Source organism: Leptodactylus fuscus, chromosome 2 (genome assembly GCF_031893055.1).
Source record: "Leptodactylus fuscus isolate aLepFus1 chromosome 2, aLepFus1.hap2, whole genome shotgun sequence".
NCBI lineage: Eukaryota > Metazoa > Chordata > Amphibia > Anura > Leptodactylidae > Leptodactylus > Leptodactylus fuscus.
This window is the reverse complement of record NC_134266.1, coordinates 55322135-55349900: the sequence shown is the minus strand read 5'-3', so window position 1 is coordinate 55349900 and position 27766 is coordinate 55322135. Positions and strand designations below refer to the sequence as shown.

At 37.9% G+C, this 27766-nt stretch overlaps 1 protein-coding gene across 2 annotated transcripts in view; it reads right to left on the bottom strand.

The window, feature by feature from the left end:
- The window catches only part of IL1RAPL1 (interleukin 1 receptor accessory protein like 1), a 1300731-nt gene that overhangs the window by 695901 nt on the left and 577064 nt on the right, over positions 1 to 27766 (bottom strand). For both annotated transcript variants that reach the window (XM_075263837.1, XM_075263838.1), the window contains exon 3: positions 1470 to 1749. In XM_075263837.1, the coding sequence (XP_075119938.1) occupies positions 1470 to 1749 (280 nt within the window). The remainder of the gene's footprint in view (positions 1 to 1469; positions 1750 to 27766) is intronic.

Genomic DNA, 27766 nt, shown 5'->3' with positions numbered 1-27766 from the left:
GGAATAATCATTCACTAAACAATTGTGTCTTTAAAAAAAGACCTCCTGATAAACATCGATGAGGGGCTTCGCTCTTGTTGAGCCCCCATTAAGAACAGAATTTCACAGCAGATTGGTTAATTTTACAATTTCACATACTCCATTGGGCTGCAAGCTAAGTTTTTAGGGACTTCACTTCAACTCTAACCTTTAGATTTATTCGTTTATTAGACACAAAATGGCCCTTAGGACTCGTTCACATGGGAGCAGTGGGGGCGGATTTTGACACAGAGAGTGAGGCGGGAGCCGCGTCACTCTCGGGTCAAAACCCACCTGCCACAACCATCGCTGTTGCGACTTTCCCCTCTGTAGCCGCCTCAAATGAATCAGCCGACAACGGAGGGTGCTGCCGCTAGGCGGAAGTTGGGGCTCAGTGCGCCACGGCTTCCGCCTGAAGAAAGGTCATGTCGCTTCTTTTTTTTTCTGCTAGCAAGGCAGCATAAAGGGTATGTATAGGGAAAAAAATCTTTAAAGGGAGTCTGTCAACAGGAAAATCTGTATTATATTAATCACAGTTCGTTGTACAGCAGCTTCTAGACTTTCCCAATATGTCTTTCTTATTCAGAAAAAAAAATCTGTGTTTTATTCATATGCAAAATAGCTGAAAAGGTTTTTCAGGGGCAATTCTTCTCCTGCAGAAGCCTCTCTCTTTAGATAATAAGCGTGACAAAGTGAAAGATGTCACTCAAGCAATGTGGGCAGAGCTGGGCAAGAGTTAGGGGATTCTATCTACAACAGAAGAATGTCAAGTTAAAGTTTGCTTAAACTCTATACATAGAGGGGTTGCCCAGGACCATTTTTTATGGCCTGTCCTTATGATAGCTATAAATATCTGATTGGGGAGAACAATATTTCACTTTTGGCGTAACAAGCTATCTGCTTCCAGAGCCATCTGTTTCTGGACTGTAGCGTATAGGAAGTGAACACATGCCCCAAAACAGCTGTTTCAAGTGTGGACCAGATGTCCGTCCCTCACTAATCAGATATTTATGGGCTATCCTAATAACAGCTATGTGTTCACACTTAATTCTTCTCTAATTTGTTTAAGGATTCCAACTTTTAATGAAAGAAATGTAATACAATAAAAGGCTCCATTTCTCAACACAATGATTGGATTGCTACACATAAGCAAATATAAAATAGAGAGCATGACTTCATATGACTTGACAGCATATTGCCATAATACATTTATATGACATGTCCAGACGAAGGGTAAGAAAGGAGACATCTGTAAGTCGATGAGGTTCAGTAAGTAGCATTTATCCTTGCTTTCTTTTTACACACCCATATTCTTCAGGTGTTAACCGACGCCATAAAATGCAAAATAGGATATATACAGTCATGATAACATGACAATGTATGATATAGGACACATCTCTCTATATATAGGCTCACGTCTCTTCAATGATATCATGCATGTCAATGCTTACCTTATGACGCATGCATAAAGACCACTGTCTTCTGTCACAGTTGGCCGAAACCAAATAGCATCTTCTTCTTTGCTCATCCTTATTCCATCAAAAGCAATCGGCTCTTCAAAATCTCCAGGCCCAGTACTTTTATACCACATCAAGCTGAGTCCAGCGCTCTGTGCTAATGTGTAGTTTGCTCTAATGTATCCATAAAATAGTGCACATTTTATTCGAACAGGTTCACCAACCAAAACCTGATATTTCTTGTAATCCACCGACCAGTCTGTACATCCATCTGCTGCAAGAAAGAAGACAAACAGTTAAGATCTTTGTGGAACTGAATATTAACTTATTAATCTCCTTATAACTATATACTGATACATTGACAAAACAGATGTAGTATCTAATGCGGATTATAATTCTTTTGACACCCGGGATTCTCATCACTTTATGCAAATATTGTCAGCATTAGACCGATTTCTAGAATGTGTTGGCTGACACAGAATATATTGCCAAATAATTGTAATTCTTTTACACCTTTCTGTCACAATAATTTGTTTCAGATCAGATCAGTGTAAATAAAGTAGATGTCATATAAAGTAGATGTCAGAAATTATGTTTTCTGAACATCGGTGAAAAAAATTCCAATGTAAAATTCTGTAAAAATATAATAACATAATAAAGAAAAACCAACAAAGATATAAGAAGAAGAAGTATAGCAAGTATAAAACAGAAAGATCAAGAATCTCTCATCCAGGATCTTCACAAATTTGCCAAAATAGAAAGAAGCTACGAAAACCATCTGAGATGGACCCTGCACAATAATGATTCATTTCCCCTGTGGTGGCATGGCAGGGGAATGTAACATTGGCTGTGAAATTCATCCAAAGATTATAGGAGATTGTTGTAGGTCCCAGCAGTAAGATGTCGCTTGATTTTTGTGGAACTCATGAAAAAGAAGGCATTGTCTAAAGGTAACTTTATAAAATGTCTATTTACGAATATGTCCACACTTATCTGTTCTCAAGAAGGATTGAGAATGTGTTTTTTTTTCATCAAACCATTAAAAAAAAAAAAAAATCACGTGATGCTAATAAAAAGCCTTAAAATTCACACCAAGTCAACCCCCCACACAGACACAGTCAGAGTAGATACATATGGTCAAAAATGAGAAAGATAGCATATATCTTTATGTTGCATTTGTAAAATTAGTGATACACATATGTGAACATGTCCAGCCAATATGATGGGAGATGAAGAGACGACTTGTTACCTATGCATAGAATATGAATGTACGGTCATGAAAAGCAGACCTACATTTTGGTAACGTAAAAGTGTTACTGAGTGAGATAATGTTTACTCACCAATCCCATACCATTCCAATTCTATTGGATCCACTACTATTTTTAAAGTCTCAGTTGCCTAAACTCACCTCCTGTCCAGGTTAGTTTTACCATGTTTGCTCTATAAATGAGAGCCACATTAGGAGAACTTGTTGTTATGAAGGTTTTCACTTCCTGCCCCATCATACAGATGTAACACTTTTTAACTTGACAGCTAAGGGCTCGTTCACATCTGCGGCCCGGCACTCCGTACTTAGGTTTCCGTTTCCTGCCTAAAACACAGGCAGGATACGGAAACCTGCAGGAGTCTCTCTCACCCATTCATTTGAATGGGTGAGAAAGCTATCCGGCTGTGAGCGGCAGTGAGCATTTTGCGCTCTCCGCCGCGAAACCGGGTTTTATAATCCGGACACAGAGTCGGACATGCAGTACTCTGTGTCCGGATAAAAAAAATCCGGTTTCGCGGCGGAGAGCCTAAAACGCTCACCGCCGCTCACGGCCGGACCCGGTCTATGGTTTCCGTCTTCTGGCATGTAGAAGACGGAAACCATAGAACGGAGACCCCAAACGCAGGTGTGAACCTAGCGTAAGAAATAAGCACTTGCCATTCTTAAGCTTGCATTGCATTTTATTTTTAAAGGTGTGTTTCCTTTTTATAAGTTTAAAGAAGTTGATGGCCCAGCTGTCTCTGCCATTCACCTAAATACATAAGGCCGCCACATCCACTGCCACCCTTCTTATAAGTGATTGTGATAGGGTCTGGGTCTTACAAGTTGGATTCGGGTCCCATAAAATTCAATAAACTTTAATCTGTCTCAGCTCAGGATTGGTCACATATATACCAACTGTCCATCTGAGGTGTTGATGCTCTAGTTTCAGGTGTCTCTATGGCTAGGGTTAAGCGATTGGGATCGGGAAAGATCGGATCCCGATCGGCGATCGAGCAAATTTCATGATCGGGATCGGCTGGAAAATGATCAAAAATCATATTTTAAAAACGATTCTGAAATCTCAAGATCAGCTCAACCCTACTCCATAAACATAAAGTAACTAGGGTTGAGATCGGCTCCTGATCATCGATCGAGCAAATTTGACGATTGGAATCGGCTGGAAAATGATTGAAAATTGGATTTTAAAAACGATCCTAAAATCTCAAGATCGGCTCAACCCTACCTATGGCAAATCATCATAAATACAACGATAAAAACATTTTTGTAATATTGTTAGAATTTTAAGAAAATGTATGAACAGACAAATCTATCATCTATTGAAAATTGCAATCCACTAGATATTTTAATGAGAAATTACAATATAGTAAAAATTATTTAATAATATCAATTAGATTTTTTTGTTTTCAATTTCCTTTTTGTGTTTTTCATAACAGATTATGAAGAAATTGAGAATTTCTCTTTTATAATTAGACCAAAAAGAGTATTTTTTTTTCTTTTATATAGACTCTACACTATTTTTTTCTTGGCAAGTCTTTCTACTCCATTGAGTGAAGAATCATGGTTGGCTTGGAAACCATTACTTACTGAAAGCAATTTACTCATATAACAGCTTTAGTGTTATGTACTATACATTACTAGGTTACTGCTCCTCTGCATTTTCTACCACCTATTTTTATTCTGCTCTTATCCAATGCAATTTAGTTTGTGTACTTTGCACTGACTTCTGCACTTTATTGATTTCAATTTCTTTTCCAGACATTGGTTACATTTGAGTATACAAAACATAGCTCTGCATAATAAAAATATAGCAAAATGTGGCTATTCATCTTATGCTCAAAATATACTCTGCAGAAGAGACACTTTAATGTAAGGAAGCCAAGACATATCCAATTTGTGCAGTTTCACTTCCGAAGATGTATTTCAAGTTCCAGATCACCTGCTGATTCATATTCCACTGTAACTATGTTTCAAATCCTATTTTAAAAACTTCTGTAAGCCAGAGATTCTACTGGGCACAAAAAGAGAAGCCAAGAAGCTTCACGTACAAAAAGAACTGGTACATCAGCCACTATACACATCAAAGCTCAATTAATAATGGTTGAAAATTAACAGAAAATCATCCTTATCTCTCCCTGAGGCAGACATATGTACAGTAATACGAATAGGAGAAGATAACTAATATGAGAAGAAGACAACAAAAACTGTAAACAGAAATGTTCTAATAAAATGCATAGAAACTAGATTCAGGGTAGTGACAGTACAAAGGAATAAACCATGTAGACCAGACATCACATAACAAGGATAAGTCTTTACATCTAATTCATTGAAGTCTTGTACTTGTATCTAACTTGCACATTTAAATTCACAAACCGTAGAAAAACTCATGGTGTGGCCATATATAATATATAAATGTACTCTCAAGCTACTCAATTATAGACATTATCTATCTATCTATCTATCTATCTATCTATCTATCTATCTATCTATCTATCTATCTATCTATATCTCATCTTAACATTACTACCTTTCCATCTATAAATTAAAAAAAATGTGATGCATCTCTATCTTTAAGTATCTGACTTGTAGAATTCTACTAACTTTGTAGCATATATTGGAAACATTGTTAAAGGTTAAGTTCACTGTTGAATATCTCTTGACATGTCATTTGTGAAGGTTTTTCCAGCAGGGATAAGAGGGTCCATGTGAATCAAGAGGCCTGTGATCACTAGCATGAAGCGGCCTGGTGCTCTAGTAAATGCTGTGCCCCTTCACCTTCCATTAGCTTCACACTGAGAGGTCTATGAGTGAAGCTGACTGTCATAGAGTTCCATTTTCTTTCTAATGGAACCACCATATAATACACATAAATGAAGATGACAGACGCTAAATGTGTATGTTCAGAGAAAATGGAAGAGTGGTTTATTGCAGAAAATAAAAAAGGTATTTCACAAATAAGCTTTGAATCTGCTTTGTCTTATATACTAAGAGCACAACAAGCTTTTCTTACAAAAACTGCCGTCATCCCATCACCTCAATATGGCACAGATAAAACTTTGGCCTTCAATAAAGAAATTCAAAAAGTAAATAAGTGGTAAAGTTGAAGGCCCTACCAGAGATGAACATTACTCTCACACTTTGTAAGAATAATTTTTTCTATTTTCATGTTTGGGGTATACAAGAATCCAACTAGTTTGTGGACTGGCAAAAAAAAGTAGGTAATAATATCTCATGTATTAGTTGCAATTAAATGAAAATATACACTATACATAGATATTGGAAATCATTATACAGGGAATACCACAAAAATAAATATCCATGAGGGAAAAAAATGGGGTAACAAATAACATCAAAAGACACACATAAATTGCCAAGCCATAGTAAAAGATGTGAACAAGTGCCTTAAGCGCAGCTATGTCTCATTTTGGCCTACATCTTTCACATACTTCTAGGCTTGATATCAGACAGGACTAGGCATACTTCTATCACCGCAGTGCACTATTCAGATACTTCCCCCAGTACCCTCATTCACCTTCCTCTCATTTGAGGTCCACCCCATCAGGCTTTTTTGCTTGCTATACTTACATGTAGCCGTGATCTACCATACAGCTGGCTCACCCTACTAATTTTTGAATCACTTTGCTTCTTAGATAAATGCTTTAACCAACAGTGAGTTTGTCCTTTAAAGAAAACCTGACAGTATCTGTTACTTCACCCTCCAAAACACCACTATTACCTTACGGAGTACGAAAGATACTTAGTATTTCTAAGCCTGTCCCTATACCAGGGATTGGCATATATTGCTGGCACAGCAGCCAGCATGGGACCTGCAAGAATTAGGGCCCATTCACATGGAGTAACGTGCCGCATGACCAGGCACGTATATGCCGTGCGAGATTTTGCGGGCCGTATACGCTCCCATTGATTTCAATGGGAGCGTGGATCGTAAACGCTGCATTATTTTGCGGCCGTGATTTTGTGGCCAGGTCACGCGGCACGTTACTCCGTGTGAATGGGCCTTAAAATGAAAATGGAGTGTCCCTTTACTGGTCTGCTATAGCAGTGGTATGGGATGCTCTCCTTCTCTTGCTACGCAATGAGAGGGGTGAGGAAAGCCAAGGAGGCGGAGCTCCTCACTATACAGCACAGGGACCCTGCCTGCTACAGTCATGTATATCCTCCCGTGTGCCTTGCTACAAAGAAGAAAGGCGGAAGTAGAGAGGTCCTGACAGCAAAGTGAAAGTAAAAAAAAAAAAAAAACAGGTACAAGCTGGGAATACTATTCATATTAATTCAGACATTTGGGGTTATTCATTTAGTTTTAGTAACTCCATGTGCCTCCTATTAATAGCAATTACCCTCATCATATCACTTACATTACTCACACATAAGGATTACTAATATACGAGACATATGGGGTACTAATAAAGTACCTCAATAATGAAGATGTTTTATTAGTACCTTCATGTCCCTCACATATCAGTAACTCTTATGTGAAGCACACAGGGGTTATTGAGAGGGACATGATGAGGTTAATTGGTATTAATATGAGGCAAATGGAGTTACTAAATTGTAATGCAAATGGCTGTACTTTTTATCCACTCAAAGTGGCCTTTAAGTATTTGTGTATAGTTTAATATTGTATTTTTTCTTTAGGTCATATGGATGTTACATCGGGGGGTCTACTCTCTGTGCATTATTGTGCCATGTCTTCCCTATCTGACAGTGGCTTAGAGGCAGGCTATGTGCTAAATCCAGACAAATGTCCTTAGTTGATAGTATTGTAAGACTGTGAGGTTGCCATAAGTGTGATCTATGACACAGACAGATAATTATATTATTATAACAGTTTTTACTTCACTTTATTATAAGTACAGTTATCAACTCATTGACTTATTCACTGGAGAGACTTCATGTAATTGAAGACAGTCCATGATATCTATTTTAAGCTTGGCTTGTAGATTTAAGATAATCTTTATATTTACTGAAAGAAGCCCGAGATACTATTATCTGTAGATGCCTTCATGACTACAAGCTGTGCAGCATTTAGGTCACTCTTTTATTATCATCCTGATAGTTTAAGTCCTGTAGTAACATAGTAAGATTAGATAGATAGATAGATAGATAGATAGATAGATAGATAGATAGATAGATAGAGTGGGCAGTTAAATTTATCATTTATATACTTACTGTAGGGCTGAATGCTACTGCATTTTGAGATCTCTGAATTTTAAAATTGTGTGATGTGGACTACCCCCTCTTAACAAGTAGTAGTGCAGAGGGCACGGAGCCCTAAATCAATAAGATCTACATGCCCGTATGATTACATCATCACTGGTAATAATCTTAGAGAGAACTGTGTAGCTGAATAGTTACAGCTGCATGGTTCTCTCTATCACCTCCCTGCATTCATCTTTATTAAATGTCAAGAAAGAAATTAGGTAGTTACAGCCAGAGCAACACTGGTGCCTGTAGCGGTGAGTGACCAATGGACTTCAGATATTTAGGATTAGCCATTCAAATTCCCTTAGCTAGGTCAGCCTTCTTGTACTTGAATGAAGCAAAGACAAAGAAGGGAACTGGTCTAGCTTATGAAATCAACCAGAATTAAAGATCTTGCAAAAATGTTACAAGGGAGCATGTCACAATATAAATAGATGGATAGATAATATGCATTTGCCCAGTAATACTTCTGGTCTTGTAGGAAGAGACTGGCACTGGGAGAAAATCCATCTCTAAGGCTTTCTTTCCATTTGTTTCCTCCATCGCCGAAGCCCCTTGGCTTTTGATGGAATCTTTTGCACTACATTTTTCTGCTATTTATGATGGAATCTGCAATAGAAGCTTCTTGTCAAGCCTTTAATGGAGCTATGAACATAACCCCAATAATTTGTTTATATATATATATATATATATATATATATATATATATATATATATATATAGTGGTTTGCTACATTGGTTAGATCTATAGAATCTATACCAAATGTTAAGTTTATAGAATATTGTCTATATTACATTCTAAGAGGACTTAGCATTTGTTATTTTTCCACCGCAATTTTCTACCCTATTAATATAGGAAAGGGTTCTAATAATAAGTCTATGAATGATATTCTATGGTAATGGCATAGAGCACTGTAGCATGCTACATTAGTAGTATAGTGTGCCATGGTGGTAATGCTAACAGTTGGTATATCTGTCATTTTACAGGTATTCAGCCTCCAAATATAAACACAAATGTTCTTATTTCCTGACAATAGGCCGACTTATTGGCAATGACGAGATACAGAAATAGAGTTCAGGAAGCTGAAGCATGAATAGGATTAATTTCCATGGAATTTAGAACCTCCTTTCATTCCATGTACATAGTGAACTCTGACCTGCTGGCTCATATTCTGCTGTGCTACTCCACCTCTATAATAGCACTGTACTTTGTTCTGGCTAAGAAGCATACATAAGAATGATTATATACATTTTCTTAGCATCGTTTCTGGGTATGATCGTTCTTACTGTAGTAAGACATAGTATTGCAAAAAATATAAAAAATGAACATGGCATAAAGAATTTCTACATTTGTAACTTATTACTGTACAATATGTAACTATAGAACTCTAGTAAAGAGTAACTTAAAATGTCAGGTTTTCTGTTTTCACGTGGCGTAAACTTAGCGGAAAATTTTTACAGTTTTACAGTCACAGCAAGGTGGATAAGATATTAGCAATTCCCATACACACTTTCCGTATAAATATGCGCTGCCGACATTCTGTGATTTACAAAACCGATGTGATTTTTGAAATTGCAGCAAGGCTAATTATACGTGCGGAAACGCCAGCAGTTTCCCTATAATAATCCATTGATGTTTCCTGTAGGGACTTTCTGTTAACTTTCTGCCACCAAGATTTTTCGCTATGGCTTGCTATGTGGGGCTTCAGCCTAAAAGTTCCTCTTTTTGCAAAAAATAGCCTTGTAGATGAATATGTGTTTAGAACATGTATTATTAGGGTAAGTTGTCCTGAAGCTTCCCTCTTCCTACCTGCGCGCTATCTGTAAATGTTCAGTCTATAGAAAGTAAATTTAAAGGGTTTGTTCATCTATAGACGTTTATCCCCTAACCACAGGATGAGGGTAAGCACTGGATCGGTAGATGTCCAATTGCTGGGATACCCACTGATTTAGAGAATAATGGTTGTGTTTCTCTTCACATTAATGGAACAAGTGAAGTGTGGAGTTAATAGAAAATAAGTGCGGAACAAACCCTTCAAGTTCATAGAGGAGGCAGAGATGGGACAGAAGGGGAATAGAGATAGAATATATTTTCTTCGTTGTCTTTGCTTGACTGCATGCTGTGAGGAGAAAAAATCAGGAGGACGACTCGTGACTAGAGCACATCATATATCCACTGCACAGGCACAAAAAGAGAAGATTATTCCCGTAAGGAAACTATGAATGTACAATGTATTGTGTAACGATGAACCAAAATTATTAAGGCGGCTCAAGGTGGATAAAAGATTTAGTGCACTATTTCTAATTCCAAATATCACATCAGGGAAAAGGGAAAGGTAATAGGCGGAGTATGGGAATGGGAAAATCAAGAGGACACAGAGGGGAAGTTAGACTGGAATTCGGGAGAGTAGTACAAATGATTCCACAGGAGCCACGTTTGTTGATGGGCTCTATTGTCATGTTGTACTTCTGTGAGCAGGCTTTCCATGCTGTGTATGTATAAGATCTCCTGTAGCCAAAATATCAAATAGAGGGGTGTAGAGGATTTCTAGAGTCTATGGATACCAGATCTTGGTGCTACCAACAGAAAACCTAATATCTTAAACATACGAGGGAAGATAGACAGGAGCAGGGGAGCAGGTTTGTCTTTCAAATCAATTCCAGTAACTGTCTGAATAATGCGAAAGACATCCTGCCTAAGGCGATGCAGGAGCGTACACCCCACCAGACGTGCATCATCGTGCCCCTGTCGATGTTACATCTCCAACATCGTTCTGAAGTGGAGAGGTAAATCTCATGAAGGACAGAGGGAACTCTGTACCATCTGGATAGGATCTTATAGTTTGTTTTTTGTGCTTTGCAAAATATAGGGTATTTTCACACAGAGTTTTTTGGCAGCGGATTTTGACGCGGAATCCACCTGCTAAAATGGCTCCCATTGACTTCAATGGGAACCGCTTGTTTTTTTTTCCCACTAGCTAGTAGCAGAAAAAAGAAGCAACATGCGCTATCTTGCCACGGCTCGAGACACATTCCTGTATAGGCCCATTCATTCAGGCCTAATCAGGAGCGGTATGTCGCGACAGAATGCCGATGTTGCATCAGCATCCCGTTGCGGCTATATGCGCAGAATGTTCACATGGCGGAAAAGGTTTCCGCGACCATGTGAACATACCCATAGAGAACTTGTGACCCACTTGGAAAGTCGAAGACCACATGTTTTGCGGGTACGAAACACCCAATTCCCTTTCTAAACCATTTCTATGCAATTTTGACACGTTCTGTTATGCCCCCTTTCTACCATGTACAGCTTTTATGCAATGAGAGTCCTTAGCTTAAAACATATAATAAATATGACTCAAAGCACAAACACCAGTTTATCTGATGCAAAGTAGCAGCCTAATATCAGAGTAAGGGTTGGCTGGTGGTTAATGCTCGGTTAACTCTGAATTCCTGTAGTTAGGGCTTTTGGATACAGGTCCAAAATTGAAGGAAAGCCTAGTCATAAGACACATAACACAATATGATAATTGGACGGATCATACTGTAGATTTTTAGGAGAATACCATATCTTTAAGGAAAAGGGATTTTCAGTAAGTGTGGTGTACTGTTTGTGTCTGGTCAGATATCCTCAGTACACATAACATTTACATTCTGACCTTGAGAGAATATTGTACAACCTACAAAGGAGAATAAAAACTTGCAAAGGTCATAATGTTACAACCAAAAAGCAGCATTCACCTTTTGAAATACAAATGCCACTTGACATGCCTTACCTTTCTATATTTCTTAATGCTGTGAGTTAGTGTACGACTGACAATTTATCACTATAGCCGGAGTAGGTACAATGACAAGGTACATTAAGTTAATATCAGTTATTGCAAGAAAACAAGACAATCTGATGCTTTTATTGTAGCACTGTTCTGAGGTTCATATCATATTTCTTACTAGCTCAAAATTCTAGATCTTCTTTTCTTAATATGTTTCATGTAGGATTTTTCCTTGACACATGCTTATAGAGACATCATAGTTACATGATGCCCAGACCTGAAACATGAATTCAAAATAATTGCTGAGTATTAAAGGGGTTTTTCAAGACTTTGATACTGACAACCTATTCTTGGGATAGGCCATCAATATTGGATCAGTAAGGTGACTCCTGGCACTTCCCCAATCTGCAGATTGAAGAGGAAAAGGTGATTAGGTAATCACTGCATCTTCTTCTTTGTGACTACCAGGTTACATCCACAGTGTCACAGACCCTTCAGTCACCTGATTGGTAAGTGTGACCCCCACTTTCTTAACCCTTTCCTGGCCTCCTCAATACTATTACAGTGGATGTTGGGTGTTTAGATATGGCGCTGCTCAGGAGGTGAGTGGCCACTATAGCCACCAGGTCTGTCCTGGGCATTTACTGACCCGGCATTTTCGGGTGGATTTGGGGCTTATCTCACTCCCAGGGCAGCTAAAAGCCTATACAAGCTGTAATAGAAATACTGCAATTTAACAATGCACTGCATTGAAATATGGACCCGTTTCAATGCTTAGACCATAGACAAAACCTGACCACCACAACTGGCCCATGATGAAAGTTTAACGCCTTATTTAGGATGATTTTATGTTCTGTGTAAATGTTGTTGTAAATTACAAAGCATTTATTGCTGTATAGTGCGCTAAAATGTTTTAAAAAGTTGGACATTGATCCATTTTGTTTTGTTTTGTTTTTCTATTACTATATTTCATGCTATGGTTGTACAATTAAAAGTGTAAAAATCTCAATACAGTGAAATTTAAAAAAATAAATAATAATATAATAATATAAATAATAATAATAATAATAATAATAATAATAATAATAATAATAATAATGGTTTACATTGGTAAACCTTTATTATTATTGCTTTCCAGGATAAAAAATAATATTACCTGTATGACCTTATGATGGAAAATAATGTCAATGGATTATATCCATTCCCTGCATAATTTACAGTTGTCTTTGTTCACATATGATATTTGATTATGACATTATGTATAAAAACACCTAAAGCAAATAGAGGAGATCATCCATTGTAAATAGTGCTGTGTTCCCATATTATTTTCTATGAATTAATCAATATCCTTTGATATATATGATTTGGTGTTTGCTCATATAATTGCCACCTTGGGATCTCAATTTATACAGTCTGAATTATTTTAAAGTGAAATTTAACCCACTTTCCCGAGCACACATTTGAAAGGTTATTTTGCTTAAAAACATGCAGAAAAATAGAAGTTTATTCACACCAAAACCTTATATTAAGTATAAAGTGACTTTATTCATTGTGAAATAGATAGGCAGATAGAAAGGCAGATAGATGGATGGATGGATGGATGGATGGATGGATGGATGGATGGATGGATAGATGATAGATAGATAGATAGATAGATAGATAGATAGGAGATAGATGGATAGATAGATAGATAGATAGATAGATAGATAGATAGATAGATGTTACTGCTACAATAAAGATAATTCCTATTATGCTTTATATGGTTATTGGCGGTCTGGACTGCCTTTCTTCTAGATAGATAGATATATACAGAAATCTCTTTCAATTAGGTATAAAAGGGAAACAAATTACCTAGGCCAACAGTTAAGAATCCCTACTTGTTGTTCTTTAGGGCCAAATAAAATGCAAGTGTTTCCGAGAAAGAAGGATTTAAAGTTGATTTATTGTCCACAAATGTAACCGTATCAATAAAACAGATTACTTAGAAATCTCACTACATAATACATGTCACTGATTGCATCTCAAGAGAGCAATAAGACTCTTCTATGTACTCATACCACTAAGTGGAGTCGATTATAGCACACTGCTCTTGTTAGCACCAACCTAGCTCTCCAAAGTATTAGAATGTGGAAAGACCAGGATTATGGAACCTGGTGCTGCTGTTTGTTATCCCTTTTCTCTATATTTGATGGATATTAGATAAAATATGGACAAAGGGGTAACTTTATTTTAAATTTGCAAAATCCAAAGACTTTCACTTATATTAGATTTTTATTTCCAAACCTTTATTTTCTTAGATTACTGTGGTTATTGAAGACTCATATCTTAGTATAGTTTACCATGGGATGGACCAGTCCTTGTTGTTGGGTGTAACACAATGCAATTCCTTAGTTTTTTAATAAATAATAATAATAATAATAATAATAATAATAATAATAATAATGTGACTAATAAATAATAATATAGTGACAATACTAAAAATTGCCTTCATATCCGAGGCTATTATTAATCTAATATTCCTATGAAAAATTGTGCAGTGTTATTCTTAAGGCATGGGACTACAGAAATAGAAGACTTGACCTACCATCCCTTTTTACAACTTTAATAGACAAGTTTATGTGGATTATAGTCATATATCCCATTGTGAATTTACAATTATACATTAAAGTTGTCAGATCCCCTACTACTACCAAACATTGTATTCATTTTAATAAATACGACCCATTGTATCATATGAACAATCAGGAGAACCCATTGATTTCCTAAATATTTCATTTTCCACCAGCCAAAAAAAAAGTATGTTTGTGTGAAATGAAGTGGTTTAATCCTGCCGCTCTGTAATGATTTAATAATGAAGGTTTACTGTGGCATGGCTTGTTTGTTGCTGAGTTTATCAAGGAACTCTCCGATCTCTGAATTCCTGCCAAAAAAGGGTCAAAGAAGTCACACTCCGGTGCTAATAACACAGAAATGTAATTTAGAATTTACAAATCGAGGCTCAGACCCAGATTGGGTATTCACGTAAGGAGAAAATCTGCTGCCATGACATCTAGTTAGCCAGTGGTCTACGTATTCTCCGTGTCAAGCTGTATTTTGTGTTTCCATCCCAGCCATCATTAATCTTTATAGAGATGTGAAAATGACAGCAGTTATAATTTACTGACTAGGTGGGTCAATGCTATAAAACAAAATCCTATTTCGGCATAGTCATATCTTGTTAATGTTACGCCACCACACTCTTATGAAGACACAATGCAACAATTAAATACAATAATATTACAGTCATTACATGTTTATTCCCATGCGGGAATATGCTCAGAAATAATACTGTATGCTTTTCCTCACTTCTCTTGTGTGGTGCCTGGACTCTAGAAATCTATATCATGTTTTTGCAGATTGAAGCCTAAACATTTAAGTGTTGGACCTTGGAGAATGTATTAAGACTAGCCTCTTAATAATTCAGACTCACTTCCATGCACCAGTATTTTATTACCAGACATCTTATGAAAATGTGCAGATACTAGGGTTGAGCCGATCTTGAGATCTCAAGATCGTTTTTAAAATCCAATTTCCGATCATTTTCCAGCCGATCTCGATCGTGAAATTTGCTCGATCACCGATCGGAATCCGATCTTTTCCGATCCCAATCCTCAACCCTAGTCAATGCTTTTCTATGGGAAAAGTCACTTTTAGGGTTGAACCGATCTTGAGATAACTTCCGATCTCGATCCCACTGGAAAAGATCGGGTCGGAATTCCGATCGCGATTGTGAAATTTACTCCAATCTCCCTCAACCCTAGCAGATACCAAGACATGCCAAGGCAGGGATGCCTTATCCTGGCATATTTACTACAACGCACCTCAGAATGCTGGCATGAGTTATATAGGAAATCTGTTTTCTGACTGACATATACAGTATATCTCATGTCAGGTATCTAATGTGAGTCATAGTACATTTCCCAGGACAAGGCACCCCTGCCCTTGCCCACCTTGGTATCTGTCCATTTTCAGAAAAAAGTGGTAAGCAATGCACAAAAGGAGGAAAGCATGACTTTGGTGCGAAAAAAGGCTGTGCGCCAAAAATGCGTTTAAACTTTTCCCATCTATATCAGTACCATAGAGGGAATAGTAAAATTATCCTACTAAGTTCCATGGCACACTAAAAAGCTAATACTTTCCTTATATGATACTTCGCTTATTTTATAATGATATTGCAGGATACTGTACAGTATGTGTATCAGGTTAGCTATCTGTATTGGTTACTGTCCCCTCTTTTAGCCTCCTTTCTGTATTATCTGAGAAGGGGGAGTAGAGAATAACTTTAGCCTTTATGCCTTCGATATAGGGGACACCCTTTGTTGGGTATACTAGATCCTCCATTTTGTGTTACTATTGTGTGACGTTGTCTCTACTGGCTTTTGATGTCGCCAGTGTAGAATCGGGTGGAAGTCATTTAAAAGGGCAGTGATAGAATTGTGCCTGGAGGACCCTGATGGTGGTTTATACTTGACCACTGAGTGTTTGGGAGACAATCTTGCTAAATACCTTGATCATCTTAGACTTCCTACAAATTCTAGCGTATCTTATTCCACATCTTGTGTTGTAGACTAGTCATGGATACACAATACTATACTGTGACTAGGAGGCACAATGAGGACAAAATATACATGAGAGATTTTTTGATAAACCAGAATAGATGGTGGGATCAAGAGGAGATAACGATAATCACACATAGGGTCCCCAAGGCCCAGTGAATATTTCATTTTATAAAATGACCGAGTGGTTGATACCCACTGGGTGTAGATATGACATTGAAGCCACACCATCATTGTATATGTGATTGCATCATACTGTCAGTCCCTATAATTTACCTTGATGTATGGTGGATGTCCAGTTTATTTTACTTAACGCTAATAAAAGTTATGTTTTATCTGATTTATTTTGGATACCACTCAACACTTTGATGTCTGACTTATTGTGAATGGTACATGACCTTCTGTGATATCCAAGAACAAGGCTATGTTGAATGGACTGGAATGCTATGGTACAATGAAATAGACTGTAAATAATAGAGATGAGCGAACACTAAAATGTTCGGGGTTCGAAATCTGATTCGAACAGCCGCACACTGTTTGACTGTTCGAACGGGTTTTGAACCCAATTATAGTCTATGGGGGGGAAATGCTCGTTTTACGGGTAGGCAACATTCGATCAAATTCTACTTACCAAGTCCATGAGTGAGGGTCGGGCTAGATTCTTCTCCCTGCACATCGTCCCCACGTCCTCTTCCGGCCTTGAATTCACTCTGCTAGGCATCAGGCCTGAGCAGAGCCGACTGCACATGCCCGCACTACAAGCGGACATGCGCAGTCGGCTCTGCCCAGGCCCGATGCCTGGCAGAGTGAATTCAGAGCTGGAAGAGGACGCGGGACGCTGCGCAGGGAGAAGACTTCTAAAGGTAAGAGAAGAACCAGCATTGATTGGCAATGTATAGCATTCTGCCAGTCAACGCTGGTTCTGCATCAAATCTTAACTTCGAACAGCTAGTAGTACTCGATCGAGTACGAGTATTTCGAATACCGTAGTATTAATCGAACACCTACTCGATCGAGTACTACTCGCTCATCTCTAGTAAATAACAATACCATATCTAAATAATGACATGAGGCATATAGGCTAACAGCATAGGAAACACTGCTACTACTAGTCTGTCCACAAATACTACATTTCTGAAGTTGGTTTTCAATGGTGATTTTACAGTAATATGGTGAAAATGTTTACAGCTTTTTTTGTGGATGAGATTTCTTGAAATCTCAATCATTTTGCTGGTACTGTAATATACAGCACATTTTCCACCTACAATTCTAAATGCAAAATTTGCAGCCTATTTATCCCACCCCTTATTTTTATGTTGCATGTCATGTAGATCATGCTGATTCTGTTCAGGTGCCCTGACTAATGAAGAGCAAGCCCTGTTCATTTAACCAAAACCAAGATTTTTGGGGTTTGTCAACCACGAATCACTATTATACTCTGGGATCATAAGAGGCATCATCGGTTTTGGAGTACTGCTAAATCCATATCCTATATTATTGGGCTGCTACGGTGCCTCAGGGCCAGTGACATTGAAAAGGCAATAAAAGGCCCTGAAGAAGACCATAGACTCTAGCAACCGTGCACAAGGTTCCACAATGGAGCACAGGAGAGATGATGGAAGGTAAGTATCAGTGTTTATTATTTTACTGCACCTTCCCTAGGGCCCTGCTTCTTATATGTCAGGGTCTCAAGAGACACCAGAGTATAATAAAAACAGTTTTTGCTGATTTGGACTGAACAAGTTTGGTCTATAGCAGGTGAATCTACACAAAAAGAATCACACAAGGTTTATCCATCTCTAGCCCTGGCCAACTATGAAATTTAGGTGCCGTAAGTAAAACTTCTAGGGAGGTGAACGGCTTCATTGCACTTGAGTAACACTCAACCACCCAATGTAGAAAAGTATGCAAAGAACACAAACATCACATATTCTGCAGATTGACAAAAATACTATTTTTAATTTGCCAAAATTTCAATAATACCTATTCCATAAAGCGTTCAGCAATCTTTAAAGAGTTAGTTTCGTATTCAAACCACCGGCATAAGGATTTTCCATCCAAAATTAAATTTCTAGTTTTAAGTGGAATTATCCTCTAAACTCTATTACATTTTATGGTTGGCATGGAACTATATTACCATTTGCTGCAGAAGTCATTAAGGTTTTACTTTGATACAACAGTTCTGTTTTTCTGAGCATTTGAAACACGAGTCAAGTGAGAAAAAATATTGAATCATTGAGAATGGTTCATTACGTTGTCTTATTAAGAGAAAAGATTATAAATAAAGGCTACTTTTAGAGTCCAGGGTAAGCACATTATTATACGTGTTCATGACCATTAAATTGACAGTACCTCGTGACACAGTTACACCATTTTTAAGCTTGATTTTCGACATTTAATCCATGCAAAGCAATGCTCATCTAATTACTGTGCTAGTGATATCAAGACAAGAAAAAAAATGTACAACCTTCTCAATTAGATTTAACAGGGAAAATTATCTCCAGCCAAAAGATAATGACCAAAATAGGCTATGCAATTAACTTTTTTTATATAAACTAATTCACATTTGCCAGTAGCGAGGGCTGACAACTTTTAAAATTACAATGATTCAATAGAAGAAAAAGACACTTTCACTAAACACACTTGCGGCAGGTCGGGATAATTATTGTGAGGTGAGCTTGGGAAAGATCTGACAGATGCAAAGCAAAAAAGCTTTGAAAAAATTGATTTTTTTTCATGTAGGGAGACTTATGTATACATTTTAAGCCAAGAGTAGAAATTTCAAAGCATTCATAGACAGAAGAAAATGTTTACTCACTATTAGGGTGGAATTGTGACTGGCAACGTAAATTAATATAGTAATTATTTGGTACAAGCTCGCAACTGGTCTTTTGAGCAAAAATTTAGTAACTTGTAGAATTAGGACTAGGTACAAAAGTGTATATACATATGGTAGATAGTTCTCAGAATAGATACACATGTGGACAAAATTAAGGGGCCACACGGTGGCTCAGTGGTTAGCACTGCAGCCTTGCAGTGCTGGAGTCCCGGTGTTCAAATCCCGCCAAGGGCATAAAACCATCTGCAAGGAGTTTGTATGTTCTCCCCGTGTTTGCATGGATTTCCATCCCATATTCTAAAAAAGACATACTGGTAGGGAAAAATGTACATTGTGAGCCCTATGTGGGTCTCACAATCTACATAAAAAAATAAATAAAAATTGTTGGTACCCCTCATTTAATGAAAGAAAAACCCACAATGGTCACAGAAATAACTTGAATCTGACAAAATGGAATTTGTCAATCAACATGTTGACAAGTCATAAAGCTTCTGGGAGAATGTCCTATAGACAGATGAGACAAAAATCTAATTTTTTGGCAAGGCACACATATGGGAAAATGAAGCATATCTTGAAAAGAACACTGTCCCTACTGTGAAACATGGAGGAGACTCTGTTATGTTCTGGAGCTGCTTTGCTTCATCTGGCACAGGGTGTCTTGAATCTGTGCAGGGTACAATGAAACCTCAAGACTATCAAGGGATTCTAGAGAAATGTGCTGCCCAGTGTCAGAAAGCTTGGTCTCAGTCACAGGTCATCGGTCTTACAACAGGATAATGACCCAAAACACACAGCTAAAAACACCCAAGAATGGCTAAGAGGAAAACATTGGACTATTCTGAAGTGGCCTTCTATGAGCCCTGACCTAAATCCTATTGAGCATCTTTGGAAGGAGCTGAAACATGCCATCAGGAAAAGCCACCCTTCAAACTTGAGACAACTGGAGCAATTTGCTCTCACTATTCTTTCTATATTGGCCTTGTACCTACATACCTATATACATTGTACTTACTGCTATATTTGTATAATTTTTGTGTACATTTCAATTTCCAATCTTTTTGCATGGCGTAGCTAATATCCAAGGTTATATTGCACTTTTTGAGTGGATACTGTGACCTCCCCCTTTCTTTAAATGTTTTAAAATTTTGATAGCTCTGTTGTCTAGTCTTTGTATTAATAACAATGTTAATATTCATGTAATTTTGGTATATTTTGTCAGGTGAAAACTAAAGGTTTGCTTTTGCTGTATTTTTGTTTGTCTGATGTGCAGAATAATCAGTAAGTTAAATATTTCCTCTTTCCATCCGCTACTTGAAGATCCAATAGACTTGGAAAGTATTCAGCACCATGGAGAGCGCGGCTCCCAAGTGATTCGGATAATGGAGATCAGATGGTGTGTTTACACTGATAATGTAGTCATATTGATGTTTCCCACTTTCTTAGGATTAGTAATCACCAGCAGATTCTATATATTAGGGTACGATATATAGCTTTAGAAGATTCTATGTGTTCAGGACGGTTTAGTTAAATATATTATATATATATATATATATATATATATATATATATATATATATATATATATATTAGGATATAAGTGGTTCAATTCTTTTATGGTACACATATATTGCAAATATAAGCTTTAAAAAAATATTCAATAAAAATGTAATTAAATGAATGAAAATTCTAGCCTGTACCTATGACGTGTATAAGTGTATATTATATCCTTCAAAGGTTTTTAAATTATTGATTTGCCTGACATGAATGAATCGTAAAAGTCTTTCAGGATTTTGAGTCCAGTGAGTCTAGATATAGATTATAAGGAGTGTAGTACACATTTATATTTAACCCCAATAAAGCCACTGACAATACATAAATCACAATATTAGGATGATTTACCGTAGATATGATAAAGACATCAAAAACTATCAACCCCCACCAAAAACAGAATGGGGTTTTAATTCCAAGTCCAGAACCTTGCTACAATATTTAATATCCATAGTGCTGACTAGGACCGATGAGTACTGTTGCTGTTGCTGTCAACCCCTTGGCCTGAATAGAGAGCAAATTTCTGACCCCTTCTCCATTCTGAAGCCTATTCATTGTACAACCACAGTGATGATGTGATGTGTGCAGTCTCATGGGTGAGTTTGGTTATTGCCTGTGGTTTGCTGCACTGTACCAAACTGTAACCTGATGCTTAATGTGTTAACTAAACTGTTGTAAGAAACTTTAACTTGACATTTAAGCTGCTGTTTAATACTATTGTTGTGTTATTTTATATAGAAAGTTAGGGGGCATTCACACTACCACCAGTGTGCACACTGGGGTTTCCATCCTAAACCCCAGGGAAACTGGACAGGGGACGGCTTGCTGGCAGTCAGCTTTAAAGCTAACCGCTGGTGTCTGTATGCAGCCTCTCTGCCTGGAAACCATTTTTTTTTTTTTTTGCACAGACACAAAGTTCTGCATGAACAACTTTGTGTCCATGCAAAAACAAAAAAATGGTTTCCATGCAGAGAGGCTGCATATGGACACTGGCGGTTAGCTTTAAAAACCCATTCAAATGAATGGGTTTTAAAGCTGACTGCTTGGAACCTGTCCCCTGTCCAGTTTCCCTGGGGTTTACAATGGAAACCCTGGGGTGGACAGCGGTGGTAGTGTGAATGCCCCCTTAGCAGTGTCAAATTAAAGTTTGCTACATCTTTACATCTTTTTGGAACAGAGGATACAGCACTCCGTCCCATCCAAAAAAAATCTAGTGTAAAATTTGATCTGTATCAGAAACAATGAAGTATCAGGGGTGCTCACACTTTTTTAGCATGTGAGCTACTTTATAAACTAACCAAGGCAAAAGATCTACTACCCACTTCTTGTGGGTGGGCCCGGGGCGGGCCTGTGGGTGGGGTGGGGCGTGTATGTGGGCAGGCCCGGGCATGTGGGCGGGGTCGTGTGGAGCATGAGAGCAGGACACAGCGGGAATCTGTGGCCGCCCAGGGATCCCCGGTGTCTGCTTGTTCACAGCGTAGGCTGAGAGTTATCTCTGGACACTGGCAGGCTGGGGCCTTGCACTTGTTCGCAGTCAGGGCTGCGGCAGCCCCACCTGCTAGTGTCCGGAGATGACTCTCAGCCTGCGCTGTGAACAATCAGCACCCCAGCTCCCTCCATACCTAAGAGCGGGGAGCGCGTCATCCCCCGGAGCTGCTGCTGCCCGGCCTGCAAGTGTCCGGAGTGCTTGTTCACAGCGCAGGCTGAGAGTCGACTCTCAGCCTGCACTGTGAGCAAGCAGACACCGGGAATCCCTGGCTGCATCCCGCGATCGACCCATACGCCCTTTGCGATCGACCGGTAGATCGCGATCGACGTATTGGGCACCCCTGTATTAGACTATTACCTTTGAATTTTGTTCAAGTTGAATATTACATATGCAGATTTTCCACAAAATAATATAGTCTTTTTTTTTTTTTTTTTGGTAAATTTACGACTGAACAATTCATTCATCTATTCTCATACCACTATTTTGGAAATAATAAAAATCATTTTAGTCTATTAGTTTGGTGGTAGATTTTCTCCTTTAAGAGCATATCCACATTAAGATTTCTTTTTTTTTTTATATCAGATCTTTATTTGTAAACAGCAGTACAAAAATAGAACAAGATGCAGATTACAGCAAAAGACTACACTGCTTAGGGATGTGACTCGGAGGCCACATTCCAAAAAGGAATTTTTACATTTTTTGACTATTATAAACCATAAATAGATATTGACCACATTAAGATTTCTGATGTGGTTAGTTCAGTTCTGGGATCTGCAGACATAATATGGACACAAAAACATGAATTGAAACAGGCCTTAGAAGATACATTTAACACAATTTATATAATTATACCTATAAAGGCATACTTTCAAGGTTATATTTAGTTCTAATGGTGTTGTGTTGACTAGTCAGATATTAAATATAACCACAGTCAGATATCTATAGGATGACCCCACAGCACATTATCTTATTAGAAAGACCACCTGTCCAATTTAAATGGCACCAGTGTCCTTATTATGACATTCTGTGACAGCCATCACCATAATTACATAGAAATATAAATGGTTAACTAGACCTCAGCACCTATTATAGAGCAAGAGTAAATGTACAAGTAAGAGGATGAGGTTACATAGTCATTGATTTATTGATTAGCTAGGCCGGGGATATAGGACAGCATCGATATCCACATGACCACAGCTCTTTGAGTTGGAATCTTGTTTTAATGGAAAAATTTTACCCGTGAACAATAAAACTTACTTTTAAGTGCTTTGGATATGACATCATGAAATGTGAGTAAAGCCTTATATGCATAAATATATACCTTATGTGCATTAAAGGTATTACCAGTTCTTATTTATTAAAACCAAAAATATATCACTTTTTCTAATCTGATTTTATATTCTCGTTATAATTTTCTTTTTACTTTTTGTACATAGAGGCTGTCATCTTGCCTGAGCTTCTCCTCTGCACTGATAACAGCATTTAACAATATGCTTTACAACAGGGGTTGTCAAACTACGGCCCACGGGCCACATGCGTCCCGCCGAGGACATTTGTCCGATCTGCAACATGTAGCCCACGCGCCGTCATCCAGATCGCTAACTAACGGGGAATCCTGTACTGGATTCCCCTTTAGTGAGATTTTGCTGCTTTCCGTTGTATGTGTGTGGTGGGGGGGGCATACTGTGGAGCATATGATACTGTGGTGAGGCCTGCTGTGGAGCATATAATACTGTGGAGAGCGCTACTGTGGAGCATATAATATTATTTTTTTTAAAACTATATTTCGACCCACCAGTGGTTTGAGGGACAGTTAACTGGCCCCTGTTTGAAAAGTTTGAGGACCCCTGCTTTACAATATAGTCATAAGGAGCAATAGACTGGAGCCACACTCATTGAGCTCTATGTAAAAATGTTTTTATTTTCTGTACAAGACTATGGGGGGTTGCCATCCTGCCTGAGCTTCTCGTCTTCTTTCTTCTCAGCATTTAGTGATATGCTTTACAGTACTATTATGGCCATGGGCAACCATAGATTGGAGCTGACTCATTGAGGTTTATGGGAGAGTTTTTTAACATGCTTTGTTCAGGGAGGGAAGTAGATAAGCTGTGATAAGATGTGTAGGTGAAGGGGCAGAGATGTTATCTATAGAGGTGTTGTCTTGTATTGTAATCCTGTCCATGATTTAAATGAAATGACTGCTACAACGACACCCTCCACAAGTATCAGTCTGTTATAGGTTTAGTGGCCAAATTGCAATACTTAGTACTTAAATATAGATAACATGGACTTTTTTAAAGTCGTCAATATTTAAATTACATTTATTTTAAAAGTAGGTCATTTTATGGTAACACAAAAACATAAAATAATAATGTCAATTGTTACTAATTACAATTGGTCTAAATCAAACATTTCTGTTTATATCCTAGATATGTCTAAATCTGGATTAATTCTAGTATTATTTTAGCAGTCTAAGTACCTTAGTAATCAGAGCTTAGACTAGAAAGGACTATCAATAAAATATGGGCTAACCCCGCAAGATATATTCCTCGTTATATATTCGTGAGGTTTGGCCCTGTGGTTTGATATGGGTCAAAATCATTTGGATAGAAGCAGTAATGCTATAATTATAGTTAGAGATGAGCGAATCGAGGTTGACAGTGGAATTCAATCCAAATTTCAGGAAATATTTTGATTGAATCTGAATTTCCAAATGCTTTGTGGTAATGACTCACATGTTTTCTAAAAAGGCTGCTACACATGCTAGAATATGGAGAAAGGAACTTTAGGAACGCATGATCAACCATAATACCATACATGCAGCCAAACAGCAGCCAGTCCTGGGAAGTCAAGACACCCATTTACAACCACCCACGGCATCAGGAGCGGGTGTTAGCTGAAACTGACAACTCACACCCTGCTCCATAACTCCCAGTTGGAGTACAGCTCTAATTGCAGGTTTTAACCTCTTGGATGCCGTGGATGCAGGGTGCTTTGTAAACATGACTGTGGCATACAAAAGGTTGCACCATTCTACATGTCCTCCTCGGCACCCCCCCCCCCCCCCGCGGTGAGCTCGAGAGTTGCCGATATGCACCTTCTGCAATTCAGGGTCTATCCAGTGACCCCAGGCTGCTAGTAGCCCCCAGTACTTGGTTGATCCTGCCCAGAAGTGAAGAAGTCAGCCTATGTATCTTCATAGGCTGACTTCCTCTATAGACTGCAATAAATGTGTATTGCAGTCTACAGTGCTGAACCAAAGATCAGCGCATCACTTGTTCAGGTCCCCTAATGGGACATCACTAAAAACCACTGCAAGACACAGTGTTCTACACCACTATACAGGCTCTCTGCAGCCAGGAAATAGCTGTTTTGTTAATGACATTCACCGCAAATTAATTCAGATCAGATTGAATCATGTCAGAAAACTTGGTGAAGCTGCCAAATCCAATTTTTGAAAAAATTACTCATCTCCAATTATACTCTTAAATTTTCTTCCACCCAAAAGTATAGTAGGAGAGGTGAGGAAGAATTGACAAACACTTATACTCAACTTTGTCTCACCTCTCCTGGACATATCTGGCAGTCCCTGTTTCGGCCTCCAGCTGGAACCCTGGGATCACCAATGTACTATGATGTGAAATCTGTAGTTGTCTACTCCATGGGACCTCCATGCCTTTATCAAGGCATGTAGAAATTATTTTGTCAATTTTGATCTATCATACTTTTTCAGAATACATTGTAAAAATCTGATTACCAAAGCAAAATGAATCGTTACAAAGGGGGGCAATAAATACTATCACATACCATATAATTTCATATAGACAACACCTGCTGATACCAATACATTTTTTATGTTTCTGCATTTCTGTTTGCACACTTAGCAATATTTTGCAGTGTGTTAATAAAGTGAAAACATCCGGTTCATTATTATTTTCTCATTGTCATCATCACTTTGTAATTAGATGCAAGGAAACAATTATATGAATTAATGGATTTTTTTCAACACTTTTTTTTATTGTATTCAAAAGTTAAGGAAAATATATATATTCAGTTGAAATGTATTTATATGTTTTAGGCTCTCATCTTAATCAGACTCCAGCAGTAAGACATATGCTAAGAGCAGCGGGGGGTATATGTGTTAATGGGTTTATATGATAGTCAAAATATCCAGCACAGTAGAAATGATTAATGTATTATTAATTATTTCCTCCAAGACTTGCTGTGTATTTTACATGACTTCATATTGAACATGTATTTCCTGCCATGAATTTTCAGCCTTCCTAATGGCTATTTATATAATTAAGAGACGTAAAAGCGTCCGCAGATCTTAATAGTTGCCTTGCTCTTTTACACATCACTATCCCGAAAGACTCCAGTAACAACGCTTGTAAAACCTATGGAGCTTTTTGATAGCTGCCATCATGATCTATCATATTATTGATTAGGTAATATGGGCTCTCCGCAATATATTTTATACAATTGATTGTCTTCAACAATGATCCTTAAGTTGACATCACAATGTACTCTTGTTTTAGTCCTGAGCTGCTTTTACCCCAAAATTTCTACAGACAAGGTTTTTTTGCCAAAAATATGCACAAGGTATTAAAAAGATCTATAGATAATTCCTCAAAGACAACAGGACATCTGGTAGAGGATGAAGGTTTTTTTTGTCTTTTTCTTCATTTTACCAAGTATTACAAGGAGTTTACTATGACTGTTATATCGATGGTCAATTCAGTGACAGACTAAGGTCCCCAGTGCTAACCAGATAAAATGGCTCTGGGGGTCTACTCCTTCAACATCCCCTAAAAAATAGACCATAATACCTCACACATTTGGATGTCTTCTGTTGGATCATTATTGTGTTAGTACCTGGGCCTCCTACCATTGTGCCTTGTATTAGGACAGCTTCTTCGTCATTGTTAAACAAGGCACAGCTACATACATGATATGTATTTGGATGTCACAGATATACTTTATTGATTATACATATGTAGCCATAAGGAGGTCATGCCTAAACACAGTATACACTTGTAGCACTGTTTAAAGGGGTTCTCCCATCTCAGCCTTTCAGCCAGGCTGTCTGCAGTGTCTGTATTTCTCTCCCTCCCCCACCCTCTCGATGAACAGGACACACAACACTTCTGCAGGTAAGATAATCTGCAGATTCTTGTAAAGAACAGACTCTGTTATCTGTGTGTTTACATAGTGAGATAACAGACTAGGTTTTATCAGCAAAGTTCAATTAGCTGAACGAATTGCCCTGCTGGCACTGAGTAAGTGACAACACTTGTCCTATCTCCCAGGTCCGTGGTTATAGCAACGCTGTGTAAACAATGGGAGAAATATGGTCACATAGCAGGCAAACAAAGCAGAATTTATAAAGCAATATATTTAGAAAAAAAGGCTTCAATTTACATAAGCTACACGTATAGATAGGATTCTTGATATGGGACAACCCCTTTAACTTGACTTTCTACTGAGTAATTTCCTATCTCAAAAGGCAACCGAAGTCATTGAAAACCTATAGAAAGTGTTGAGTTAACTCTTAGTCACA